The 14,628-nt window shown below is 46.2% G+C and overlaps 1 protein-coding gene across 7 annotated transcripts in view; it reads right to left on the reverse strand.

Moving 5' to 3' along the window:
* Positions 1-14,628, reverse strand: part of mef2d (myocyte enhancer factor 2D) — a 127,241-nt gene that overhangs the window by 21,033 nt on the left and 91,580 nt on the right. For all 7 annotated transcript variants that reach the window (XM_031890603.1, XM_031890605.1, XM_031890606.1 and 4 more), the window contains 1 exon segment: positions 5,796-5,999. In XM_031890603.1, the coding sequence (XP_031746463.1) occupies positions 5,796-5,999 (204 nt within the window).

Below are 14,628 nucleotides of genomic sequence, written 5' to 3' on the forward strand. Positions count from 1 at the left end.
ATCAGTCAAGAAAAGCATTACTTTGGCCACATGCAATCAGGTTCTGTCAAGCTTGGAGCTAATGTCATGACCATGGTCACCTTAAATGGATGTTTCCAATAATGCGTTGAACATTTTTCTCTTGGATTTGACAGTAGTGGCATAGACCCATGCATCTGCATCACTCATCCCAACATGGGTGTCCTCTATTTAACCTGACATTTCTTCTTCTCTCAAGTTGCAAGGGACAATGTCCTCTACACCTCAACCTCTATTTGGGGGTCTAAGCTCACTGCCGATTAAACTGCTGGCTGATTACTACGGTCACAAGGGAGGTCTATCCTTTGTGGAGGTCTATCCTTTGTGGAGGTCTATCCTTTGTGGAGGTCTATCCTTTGTGGAGGTCTATCCTTTGTGGAGGTCTATCCTTTGTGGTGGTCTATCCTTTGTGGTGGTCTATCCTCTGTTGCCCTTGGCAGCAGTGACCCTTTAGATCTCAGATTAGTAAGAGGTAGAATAATTTCGGGACATAGTTTTGCCAACTTGCACCTACAACCTTCTCTGTACAGTAGTCGCATCACCTCGCCAACCAGTAACTATGCAAAACCTGTATTAGATACGCTACCCCTCCAAATCTTCCAGATAACATTTGTAGCACAGGAATCTTTCGGAACCTTTGAAGTGAATAGATGGGGCACTTAGTCTGAATGTTAGAGAAAGACAGAGACAAGCGTGCAGAGAGTCTATTATCTATTCTATGATTTCAGCTCACTGCCCTTAGTGGAGCGTGATAACTTGCCTACTTATAAATAAAGAATGAAGACAAGATGAGTCTGTCTCATTTGCAGATCTCCGTCAGCAGAGGTTACCATCATCAATCAATGATTTAACCCAGGGATGCCCAAGATTTGAGTTTCAAGGGGCACTTGAACTACATTTCCCATAATTCCCCTAAAGTTCATGGCTGGAGATGAGGGCGGCACACAGCTTAACCCTTCTCACTGTAATAAAACCTTCAAACCGCTGGCAGAGAACACGCAAGGCCCATACAGATAAGGTGACACCACAAAAGGTCACTTGGTGACATTCAGACTACTGTGTGTGCTCAATAGACTGCGCTAGTCAGAAGTCAGCATCGAACAAGAATCTCAATCTGAGTCAAAGGCAAACAACTCACACGATAATCAAGATTTTGTCTTCCTTTCTCCATGTGCAGCCTAGCGTGGGGTCAGCTCTTTTATGTACAGGCTTAAAATTCTACATTGCTGGCGTCAAGGACTCTCCCAGCAAAAATGGCCAGAACAAGAAGGACCAGTTTAAGAATGTCTATAACACGAGCTGATATATCCCTGACAGGCTTCAGGGACGAATGTTCTTCACCCCAACGTAACATTCGACTCCATGGCGAGTAAGTACATTTTAATGGCCATTCCGTCATGGACGGTTAGTGAGGTTTATTGACCAGTCCCACCTGGCGCCGAGGTATACTATTGACAGTGGCAATTAACGGAGTCAGTCTGGTTTTCGGCTAAAGTGCAATCACAGCTGTGACAGGCTCGGGAGTACTAATGGCGGGGACATTTACACGGACAGGACCTTCTTGTGGTCAGCGTGAAGGAACAGCAGTGATGTGCTTAGCAGCAGAACTATTTTAGAAGCAGAGAACGCTGCTCTTGCTGCTGATGATGAGGAGTAGTAAAGAGTTTATGAGCTTATGGGTAAGGCTTTTTTTATAGGCCAAAGTGTTTAAACACTACTGGCACTACCTGTACCACCAATACTGCCAAGGGGACCAATACCACCAACACTATCATGGGCCAGTCTTACAGGAAGTCAAAGAGTAATTATGTGCTTAGGACCATGAGAGTGCTAATGGCAGGTGTATGGCTTATTTTATGGGATAGTAACTACAAATATAGCACTATATCTACCTTACTAGAAGATGCATCCAAACAATGAAAGGTTCAGACATTGTTGAGCTGTACTCCAGTAGCCTGAAGACCTCCGTTCTAGAACATATTTGCTCCACAGACCTTCCTAACACCGGAACTTGCCACGGGCCAAAGACCATGGTGTAGTTAGCAGCCTCCGCACACTTCCTGCTTGCTCGCACCCCTTTCCTTCACACTTCCTTATCACTTCTCTATACACCTGCACCTCTCAGCTCAGTCACCTTCCTGGGAGCTTTTAGAAACTCAGATGGATTCGGTGTGTGTGAGTGTGGCGGCACAGGGTGGGTGCTAATTAAACAGTGGCGCCCGCATTAATGAAGTGAGATCTCTGCTTAACCCCCACTGCTATTTGATGAAGGTGGCCATAGTTTAACTCTTAAGCCTTCTGTATAATAACTCCTACTAAGTAACATGATGTGTGGAGCCCAGGAAGAAGACAAGTCGTAGGCCTCCCCTACATTCACCGGCATCTGTATGTAATGAGGCACTGACTATGCTGTGAGTAACAATTGTGGGAGGCAATTACTTAACTGGGGAGCCAAACAAGGCCTGTTTCATTCGCTGGGGAGTAGGTAGAAAAAGGGACGGTGGGGGGCTGATGAGTAAATACACATCCCCGCAGATTAACAGCCGGCACAGGGATTCTGAAGGGAACACCTACAAACCAGAAACCTTTATGAAAAACACAAACTAGTTAACCCAAGTATGTACTTGGCTGCTATATACTGCGCCGGTGTCTGAGACATGGTTATGTTGAACTGGGTGGGTCAGGCCTCAAAGGTTTGGCTGGGCCGGTGGCTTGGTCACCCCTGAAAGGACCTTTTGTGATGCCAGGACACTTGCGGATTGTACAGCACCGATATTCAGACTTGTGGGGACCAAGCTGCTTGGGAGTTACCTCAGTAAGCGAGGCTGAAAAAGAAAGATATAACGTTCAACCGTTCCTAAACATGCTACGAGCTGACCCAGGGAAAGGCTCACCGATAATAACGAATCCACCAATCACTCCTTAACGAATTCCATAATCAAATTGCTCCTACTGTAAAGAACCCACTAATAAGCTGATGCTAGAACCTTCTTTCCTTCACTGCTCCAAGCGCGTTTCTACACATGACCAGGCCTGTCCTGTAGTATCACCGTTACCGACAATTCTATTTTGGCTTATGAACAAATCGTTAGGCTATTTCCTCTTCTATTTATTGACTGGGTCAATAGGCCTTACATACAGATGACCTAATTCTTCTGCTTGAAAAAACTAGGCCCAGGTCTATATTGAGCAGATCTGGGGGGGTAATCGTTCAGTGCTATTCCAGCTAAGATGGTGCCCGTTTTATTGTACCCATGTGAACTGGCAATAATAAAGCTACTGGCATTTGCATGAACAAGCCATCTGAACTAGGGTGGGTAGTAGAGGACTTAACCATTCTAAAAACAGCACCCAACCACCCAACACTAATCCAGAGACCAAAAATCACTGTGTAATTATTGCTGATTCATAATTATTAGCTTTCCCCCAAAAATGATGAATGAGGCAATGCAGAGGTGGCACAGATTTTTTAACCTGCCCGATCGATATCCGCCCAATTTCAGGCCAGATATCGGTCGGGCAGGCCCATCGGTAGTGCCCATACACGGGCCAATTAGCTGCCGAATTGGTCTAAGGGACCCATATCGCCAGCTAGAATCAGCCCGTGTATGGGGACCTTTACTCTTCTGTTGTAACTGCCCTATCAGATACTTTCTTTCCACTTCAGTCTCCCACTGGGGGGGCTGCTCTGGTTATTCCAGCTTCTGGGTGTCTGGCCCTAACCACTGGTCACCGAAACCTTCCATTTTAATTTGCTCCTTTGGCTCCAGAATGGAAACCCTACGACAGAACCATTAGCCCCAGTCTGAATCCACTCATTTCCATTCCCCCCGACTGTGTATATGCTCTGGTTTATGAATAAACAATAACAATGTATATAAATATATATAAAATAAAAACTAGGACACAGAAGCCATCTCGGAGGCTATCGCTGAATGCACATTGAAGGCGTAAGATATTTCCCCCTCCAATAAGCCCGGCTTTCCTTTAAAAGGCAAGAAGTCATTTTAAGTCGTCCCCGGAGACCCCTCTACTGGCAACAAGGCCTAATCGTAATGTTATCTGGCAGATAAGGCCCTGGTCTGGGACGCCACTCACCGCTCTTATCATTACAATAACAGCCATTACACTTAAATGTCTTACACTGCGATAGTACTGAAGGCAGATATGTCTTCCCTATCAGCCCTTAAAGAGCTGCTCTGATTGAATGAAAAAAACGCAGAGGGTTCGATGTGCGGTAATTACCCGCCCGGCCTTGTCTGGCCATTCTCTCATGGCAGCGCTCTCTGGTGAATGCTTCTTTCCTGATGTCACATCAGACAGACGTCACTGTCCCCTCACTAGCCCATGACGCCAAGGGCTAAAGGCCACATGGCACCATAAAACTAGGAAACGATAAGCCTGACGTGGTTGGAAGTCACTCGCAGAGGTAATTTCACAGGCAGGTAGAGTGCGTTGGGGTGGGAGAGTGACAGATAATTAGGGCTTATTGCTTGTTTACTCTTCATCCAACCTGCTCTTATCAGAAAGTCAATAAAGATAAGGGCCCCGGAGAGGAGAGAAAGCATGGGAATCCAAGATCTGGAGCCTCTTCTAACAACATGAACTGTTTTCTACCACATAAGGTACAGTATAACTTGTGTGTGTGTAAAGAATAATGAGCTCACTCCCAAGAAAATGGATCAAACAGGGCCCAACCACAATAAGGGCGAAGACACACAGGGCGATTAGTCGCCGCAACGCCCATTAGTGCGAAGACACACAAAGCTACTAGTAGCAACTACTTCTTGTGGCTACTAACAGACAATACTGATCATTTACTGATAATTGTCTGTGTGTTTTAGCAGAGGCATTGCTCAGTATTATCTATGGAAGGGGATTTTCTGTTGTTTAGTAGCCATGAAAAAGCAGCTGCTAGTAGCTCAGTGTGTCTTCACCCATATAGTCTATGGGTGAAAAGTCGCAGCGACTGTTTTAATTAATTAATGGTTCGCCCCATGTGTCTTCACACTAAAAGAGAAAGGGTGGCCATTCACAGTATGGTATCCAAATACGACCCATAAGCCAAATGGATAGATAGAATACAAAAGGTCATGCATGGTATGGCCAACTTTAGGGTGAAGACACACGGGCGATTAGTCGCGGCAACTAATCCGCTCAGCGAAAATGTGCGCGCGGTTAGTCACCATGACACCCATTATAGTCTATGGCAAAAGTTGCTGCGTCCGTCTTAATTAAAAGTCGCGGCGACTAATCGTCCCGTGTGTCTTCACCCTTGGGGTGAAGACACAATGAGCTACTAGTAGCTGCTACTTTTTCAAGGCTACTAAATGCCAGAAAATCCCCTGCCATAAACAACACTGAGAATTGCCTCTGCTAAAACATAGAGACATTTATCAGTAAATGATCTGCATTGTCTAGTTTAGTAGCCGTAGCCATAGACAAGTAGCTGCTACTAGTAGCTCTGTGTGTCTTCGAACTTTATATTGTTCCACTCATCTGTGCCTAGAGCCCAAATGACGTAGGCAGAGGGCTATTTTACAGTTTGGGCAGGCTCAGAACTTGTTCTAAAACCATTAATTGTGCAAAATGCCAGAGAATGTAACCGATTATGTCTGCTTCTTCGGCGAGCTGAGCAGAATGCGTTGATACCCTCCAAACACCAATAGGTTGAGAGCCCAAGGTTGCACTCGCCTGCCCTTTCCTTTCATCTGGGATAGGAAGAAGCGACCAATTAACCCGGCAGAAATTGCTGGAGCGGCAGGGAAAGCACTCACCTCTATGATGTCTGCATTAGTCCGGCTCTCGTGGGGCTCGTTGTATTCGGTGTACTTTAGCAGCACTTTGTCCATGTCGGTGCTGGCGTACTGAAATAGCTTGTTCGAGTGGTTGAATATGATGAGGGCGATCTCGCAGTCGCACAGGACGCTCAGCTCGTAGGCCTTCTTCATCAGGCCAAATTTGCGCTTTGTGAACGTCACCTGTTGAGAGAGGGAGAAATACCGTCAGTGTAAGAGAATAAATACCCAGACTACCCCTGCAATCGCATTATACACCCTGTGAGTTTATTAGGGGCGGTCAGTAGCGGGCAAGTTCTACTTGGAGATACCAAGGAACAAGTGGCACTTTTGGATGGCCCTTCCTTGGCCGCCAGAAACCCCCCCCCCCCCCCCCCCCCGGGACTTACGGCACAGGAGGCAGCGCTATTAATCAGAATCCATACGTGGAACGACTTATTATCATTCACACCATTAAATGAGCAGCCGAGCCTTTTCCATTCCCACTGGCAAGAGAAGCTAATGTATAAGTAAAATAGCAGCTGCTGCAGCGTGAATGTACTGGATATCCTGCCAATATTGCGCTGGGGGTTTGTGGATGGTAAGCGGTGCCAACAGCGCGGCAATTGTTCTTTGCACTTTTCATGTATTGAACCGGCGCCGGGTCCACCTATTGCAGGACTAGGGGGTAAATAATGGCATCATTTAGACAGCAGGCTGGCTACACCAACCAACTGGCATGTTATAATAATTTTAATCACAGCCCTTCCCCCTTGGGAGTGGAAGCTGCCATACAGCTACAGGAATTTTCCATATAACCCCTAAAGCTGATGGGTTCCAGGCTATTCAGATGTACCTGCACGGGCACCTTATCCCCTTAAAGAAATAGGGCACCGAGCAGCGGCGGCACCCACCCTGCAGAAGTGCACTAGCCGTCCTGGCGTCGGACTAAATCCCCCCCTAGAGTTTCAGCGGGGCATTGAGCCAGATTGAAAGAGAGAAGGGGTTAAGCCGAATACAAACAAGAGCCAAGGCGGTGAAATCATAGTTCCTTATCAGCTGAGCTGGGCCCGGGCTAAAATCGGAGCAGAGATTCCGAGGGCCACAGCCTTATCTTATACAATAATAAATTGGAATAATAATATTGATATTTTGCATTCTCTCCGGGCCCCCGGGAATGTGTTTGTTTACGGCGTGGATGCTGCACGTGCGTCGGTAGGGGAAAGTGACTGCTGTATCACTCTATATGACTTATTTATCATCTCAGCATTAAGGTGGCTCGGTGGAAGTGCCACTGACGTTGCCATGGCGACAGCAAACAAACTGCTGGAATGTCAAGTTGGACTGTAACACCCAAGAAGGAGGAAGCTAAAGTGACTATATATATATATATATATATATATATATATATATATATATATATATATATATATATATATATATATATATATATATATATATATATATATGTCTCCCCGTGCACCGATAGAGCAGACTAATGGCTAAGCCGCCTGAGCTGAAGATCCTTCCCAGCATCCCATGGGCCTTCCCGAGAATCATGCCCTATAATTCATCCTTCACCCGAGCCTTATGTGATGTGACAGTTGCCGGGGTAACGCCCCCCTCTTTGTCTTTTCCCTGCCTCCCTGAAGGCAAGCATGTTACATACATGGGATGGGGGGATGCACGGCACCACTATACACAGTGTGGGAGTGAGGAATGGAATAGGGAGGCTGTAGAACAGGTGAGGTGGGAGGGGGGGTGGTACCTGGGTGCTTATATAAGTAGTGCTGTGCCTGGCAGCCACCGGGGGCGCTGCAAGCTTACACAGCCATATAGCACAGAGGCCATATATCCTCCTTATTGCAGTCAACATCCATGACAAGATAATGCCCCTTTAATCATCAGAGATTATAGGGCAGGCCGGTGTCACCTTAGCCTGTGACCTCCCCAGGCCTATTCCCCTGCCACAGCGAATTCTAATCCCCCGGGCAGAAATTCCCCTCGCGCCACCTGTCAGTGTCTGTATCAGGGTGATTTCCTATGTACATAGCGCTGCCAACATACACACTGCTGACACTCGCCTATTCTGCACATAGGACTTAAAGGGCAACTATCCCATCAGTTAGAACCCACCCTTGATTTCATACAAGGTCATTTCCCACATTATTTACGTGACTATAGGAGTAGGAAGTGAATACTTTAAAGCTCAGAATCTCATTGGCTACAGCGTGTTTGCAACCCCACCCATTTCCGGGACAATAAAGAAATGGTCGCTCATACACTACTCGTCCATTTGGCCCATTGGTACCATACGGGTCAGCCCATTCAGGGCCCCCATTAAGATCGCTTAAGCAGTGGTATTTCTTATCTATTACCGCTACAATACAATAACGGACAGTGACGTAAGTACTCTGATACATAACATTCCCTACACTGACCAATAGGATAAAGCTACCTCCCCTGAGCAGCTCATCGAATTAAATACTCAAAGCTTCCTAAACCCATGATATAAATATATTAGTCAGGATTGCCCACCTACATACATATGGCCAACTTTTCCCATTTCCAGAACAATAAAGAAATGGTCGCTCGTACACTACTCGCCCATTTGGCCCATTGGTACCATACGGGTCAGCCCACGCAGGGCCACCATTAAGATCGCTTTAGCAGTGGTATTTCTTATCTATTACTGCTACAATACAATAACGGACAGTGATACATAAACGCCAAGGCTCACTGCTCGGGGGCGGAACATTCCCTACACTGACCAATAGGATAAAGCTACCTCCCCTGAGGAACTACTGACACAACAGGCAGGGATTTTCTGCATTTAGAAAGTGCAGTAGGCCGGCTTAATGGTTACTCATGCACTGGCCAATACCCATTAGGTGATCAGTTGGATGCCAACAGTGTATGGCCACCTTTAAACCAGTACAGGCACCTTTCTATTTTATACTGCAGGAAATAAAGAGTGTAATAACTTCACCTCAGTTATTGGTTGCTTTATATGTTACTCTGTATGCCCAATGTATGTAACCCACTTATTGTACAGCGCTGCGGGATATGTTGGCGCTTTATAAATAAATGTTAATAATAATAATGTAGATTGTAAGCTCTTTTGGGCAGGGCCCTCTTCACCTCTTGTATCGGTTACTGATTGCTTTATATGTTACTCTGTATGCCCAACGTATGTAACCCACTTATTGTACAGCGCTGCGGGATATGTTGGCGCTTTATAAATAATAATAATAATAATAATAGGCGGCTCATCGAATGAAATACTCAAACCTTCCTATACCCATGATATAAATATATTAGTCAGGCTTGCCCACCTACATACATATGGCCAACTTAAATCAATCAGATGAAGCCACAATATGGCTCTGTCCATTAGGTAGCCCCTAGTTAACCACAGCGCCACCTACTGCTCTATCCAGCCAATCAGGCAAGCAAAACAAATACACAGCAAAAATGTTTGCTTGGGACGATTATCAGTTGTCACAATGTGGCAGGGTTTTCTAATGAGGTGACGGAAAAATGCGACCACATTAAAAAAAGGAGATTGCAATCTAAAGGGTTAACGAAAACCCTCTGCCGAGAACACACAGGGGAAGCGATTAGACTCTAGTCTGGAGATAGGGGGACTTCCTACAGGCCAGAAGGGGGGTATTGCTTAAAGGGGCGGAAACACAAAGTACCAGCACAGCAATATGCCAATATAACCCAGAAAGCCACCAACGTGCTTGGGTAGAACAGAGAAGTTCAGCGCGGCGTCAGAGTGAAACGGGGGGGAAAGAGGGGGTGACGGGACGGGGAGACTTCTTTAAAGAAGGGACTATTTTCAGGAGGGTTAGTCAGAAGGAAAGGAGAAATCAGAACGAGTTTTGCAAGAGCGAGGTTCAAAGGAAACGAGAAAAGGGGCGGTGGAAATAAACCCTGTGCATTTTACCCACCGAGGAATACACATAATCACATATACAGCATGGCAGCTCCTACTGATACCAATGCAAATACACAGGGGAAGGAATGCTCTGGGCACGCCATATAAACCTTTTATATCACCGTCTGTTTTAAGGAAGTAAATGGACAATTAAAGCCACAAATAAACAGGGAATGTTTTCCTGCTAAACCATAAACATTTTAAAGGGTAAGTTTTGCCTTATATGGCTGTTACAGGTTCATCAGAACCCCTATACGCTTATTAGAAGGTTCCAGGGGAGGCCAATGGAAAGGAGAGCAGGATGATAGATGACTCCAATACTTTCCCCTGATATCCCATATACCATGCACAACAGCCAGGCACTTCCCATACATATAAACCCCCCCTCACCCCTTTAATGCAGCTCTTTCCCATGTCAGCCTGTCAGACCCACCCTGTCACAGACGCCAAGCTAGGCCTTCCTGGGAGATAAGGTTAAAATGCCAGTCCCCCGCCAAGACAAAGATTATCATTCTACTGATCCTCGTGGGACAGAGGCAGCACCATCAATTTCTTTTGGGGGGGGGGGGGCACCTTCTCCCATGCCTTAGGAGGGGCCCCTGACGCTACTGCATACAGAATACATGTGTGGGTTTAGTTTCCCTTAACAGCAGCAGGCCACGTGCTTGGCAGGGCAGAAGAGCTCGTTAAGACTATTAGCGTTTCCTTAGGGATAGCCTTGGGGCATAATCTCACTGGGAATGACAGCTCCCTGCTCTCCTACTGGCACTGCTATATACACCTTCCATTTACCCCAATCCCTATTACTGCCACTGTTACTGTGCCGCTGCCATAGGGCAGGGGCCTCCATCCTCTTGTGCCTTTGACTCTTACCCTCCCATATAGATTGTAAGCTCTACGGGGCAGGGACCTCCATCCTCTTGTGCCTTTGACTCTTACCCTCCCATATAGATTGTAAGCTCTACGGGGCAGGGACCTCCATCCTCTTGTGTCTTTGACTCTTACCCTCCCATATAGATTGTAAGCTCTACGGGGCAGGGACCTCCATCCTCTTGTGCCTAAGACTCTTAACTTATTGCAACTGTATCTATCTGTATTTATTGTTATAGTTTGTATTTATCTATTATTATCTTAATAACCCCCCGTTTGTATTAATGTATCCTACTGTACAGCGCTGCGTACATAAGTAGCACTTTATAAATAAAGATATACATACATACATACTCGGGCAACGTCCAACTTCCATGATCAGTGACCTTCAACCTGTGAGGCACAGCGCTGTTCCAGATTAGAACCACGCAGCCCCAAGCGGACAGAGGAGAGGGGGGTCAGAGTTACTTCTGATCTGCGGAAGGATTTATTATGCCCCAGCTGTCATGCATGGTAAAGACAGGTGCCTCCCCAGCACTTGTGAACTACAGCTCCCAGCATCCCCCCGAGCAGCTGCTGGGAGGTGCAGTTCACAACAGCTGCAAGTTGCCCGAGGAGCGGTCGGTTTCGAAGGAGCTCAGATACTGCATAAATTTAGACTGTAAGCTCTACGGGAAAGGGACCTCCTTTCTACTGTGTCTCATACCACACACTTCTCCCTGTGTATTTATACTTATTTACTGTATTTATTTATTATAACACTTGTCCTCCCTGTGTGTAATTCTGTAAGACTGTACAGCTCTGCGTACACTTGTGGCACTTTATAAATAAAGTTATACATACATGCATCTATAGAGCTAACTAGCGCCTGGATTTAAGCGACGAGGGGGGTAAAGTAATGATGGTGCCATTTCTCTGCTGGCATTCAAAGGTCAGGATGTGACCTCCCAGCCATGTGCCATCCCTGTCACACGTCACGTGATGCCGCCCTGCATTCCCCCCGTGGATTTGTGTGTCCCAGCTGTCTCGGAGCTGTCACAGTCACGCTGTCACCTTCCCAGGCACCCTGCGAGCCACGTTTATTTTTTAAAAAAAACATAATAAATCCTCAAGTGAGCACCTGTGCATCAGGCCCAGGTGCCTCCGGGGCAGGTATCATGCACCCAGATGCAGGTGGTATGAGCCAGTGTTGCCTTGATTTAACCCTGCAGATGCCAGAAAGCCTGCAGAGAAGATACAGAATGGGACTGAGGCTCAGCAATTACAGGGTTAAGTCAATTGCCCTGCTGAAGGGTGGCCCTTCTGTTGAGGCTGCAGTGCACTGTGGGACGCAGGAGTCAAAGCTGTGCTGGCTCCGCCCATGGATACAATTACCAATAACAATTTTACGTCGCTGTCATCTTGGGGGAAGCTGAGGCAATTGGAAGCCAAAATGTATATGAAGAGATATAATAAGCTTACTGAAATAAAACTTACTGTTCTTGAGTGAAAATTTGACTGATACTTTCATGAAAAACAGAACTGGGGAAAAAAATAACCTCTCTTTAATTTGGAGACATTTATTAACAATTTTCTGCTTTCTACATACTTCCTGGTCCTTGCAACTATTTTTCAGTCATGTGATTCTATAATGATCCCGCCCCAAAACAGATTGAGTGTAAAGCTGGCCATACACGTTAAGATCACCAAGCGAGCGGATCTTCTCCCGATATCCCCACCTACCAGTGGGCGTTATCGGGTGAATTTAGGCTAGTTTAGTCATTTGGCCCTGGGGCCAAACGATCAAATTAGAACGCCAGTAATAGGCGCAGTCGGTTTGGGGACTGCACCTGCCCGATTGATAATTGCCCGGTTTCAGGCCAGATATCGGTCGGGCAAGTCCGTCGGTAGTGCCAATTAGCTGCCGAATCAGTCTAACGGACCGATATTGGCAGTTAGAATGGGCCCGTGTATGGGGACCTTAAGGGGAGCCCTGGAATTCTTTCCTCTATTGGGGCCTTTGATAAGTCTAATGAAACTAAGGCAACAAATGCTTAAAACTCAAAACAGAAAAGGGGAGGGGTCACGAGCCCAATGTAAAATGAAATTCCATAGCAACCAATTACAATTTGTTGTCATTAGTCTTGCTGCAATTGCTCATCAGAGTTAATTGCTGATTGCTTGATGGGAATTAATACTCTGGAGTAAAATTACTCAACTTTTTGCCAACTCCCACCAGAGTATGAGAGACACAGACAGGCAAGCAATGGGGGGGGGCAGCATATATAATATTATAAGGGGACAGTAGAGATAATAAAAGAGATTCCCTCCCCCTGCTGCCCCTCTGTGTTGGGAAGGCTGGCACGCAAGGGGTGCATGATGTGCCCCCCAGAGACCTCTCACCTATTCCATTGGCTCTGCTTACCCATTCACTTTATCTGTACCAATATCCATGGCGAGCCCTGAGCTAATTAATGTCTATCTGCCATACAATCTCACTCACTCCCCCTGGGAAAGAAAGGGGGGGGGGAGCCAAGGGGGAAGGGGGGGGGGTAGAACTGGAAAAAATCCTCTCTCTCAAGCTGAGCAGCTTATTAGGAAAGGATTAAGGAATGGCATTAACACTTCATTGGGAGACAGCGCCGGTTTACTGGGTGCTTTACACCTCGCCGGCATCTACCATCCCCCGCATCTGCCCTTATATGTGGTAGAGGCGCTAAAACACCCCCAGCCCCCAACAGAACTATACATTCTCTATATCTCTCCTTGCTCTGAGTGCCAGTCAGGCTGCTCGGTAAGCAAGCATTATGGGTAATGCCCATAGTCATTCTTGTCTACATGGGAATAGCCACTTCCTCTAGTCAGAAGCGACAAAATGGCGGCCCCCAAACAAGTAGAGAATAAATATGTTTAAATGGATCCCTGGAACCCCATTATAGGAAGCAGAGACTTTAAGAAGGGAAGGAAAAGATTATGAAGGTACCAGGAGTGTAAGGGAAAGGATCTGTAACTTCCAGTGTTGTCCCCCTTACTAGGCGTCCCATGACAGGAAGTGGTATTTCCTGGCTGAGCAGATAGGCTGCTCCCACGCTTCCTGGCATGTGTGAGGCAAGGATTCAAGTCACATGACCTTTACCCCAAAGCGCAAGCACGTAGGCCTCTCTAGCCGGGAAAGGGCTCTTAGTAGCCCGCAGAGAATAGCTGGCTCTCTCTTGCCATCAGAGAAAGAACAGCTGGGAATCATGGCTCTGTTTAAAGGGGAACTCCACCCAAAAAGAATTTTGTCTGTTTGTATTCCGTCAGTGCGTAAAGGCCTTTCCTTTGAATTGATGAACAGTGACAGGTACGCAAACAACATGTCAGTAAAATATGTGCAAGTGCAATGGTGCCCAGCGACTACTTCCAATAATAGCAAATAAATGAAACTTTTATCCTCTGCCTAAACAAACCCCCGCCCGTTACGTCCCAGGTGGCTTAAGAAAGGAGTTTTACGTAACACTTGGGCAGGAACCTACAAAGTGAAAGTAAAAGTACTTTCCAACCCAAATACATTGTACTTCCTAGAGATGAGGCAAAATTTGGGACCTACGGGTTAAACCAGTCGCCCTATTCGGCGGGTTGATTTCGTGCAATTTAACGACGTCCTCATTAATAGAGCAATTTGCAATTAAATGATACCTTTCCTTTTATTTGTGAAGGCATCTGCATAACGTAACCATGGAGAAATGTTAAATTGGGCAGAATTTATGAGAAAAAAAAAAAAAAGAGGATCGGGGGAATGAACAAATAACGCATTGTTGTTAAAGCTTTTTTCAATTAAAAAGAATGCTCGTTAATTAACAACTGCGCTCGGCCAATTAGAGGGGAGAGAAATACCTAAAGGGGAACAACACTTTGCGAGATTTCCTAGGTTTTGCTGCTTGTGCAAATTTCAGATTGGCGAGCTTCAAAACGCCATCCCTCCCCTGACTTACATGGGAATCGCCCAGAGCATGCTATTGCGCTCATGGGTCAGGTGATAATCACATGACCTACAAGCGC

Source organism: Xenopus tropicalis, chromosome 8 (assembly GCF_000004195.4).
Source record: "Xenopus tropicalis strain Nigerian chromosome 8, UCB_Xtro_10.0, whole genome shotgun sequence".
NCBI lineage: Eukaryota > Metazoa > Chordata > Amphibia > Anura > Pipidae > Xenopus > Xenopus tropicalis.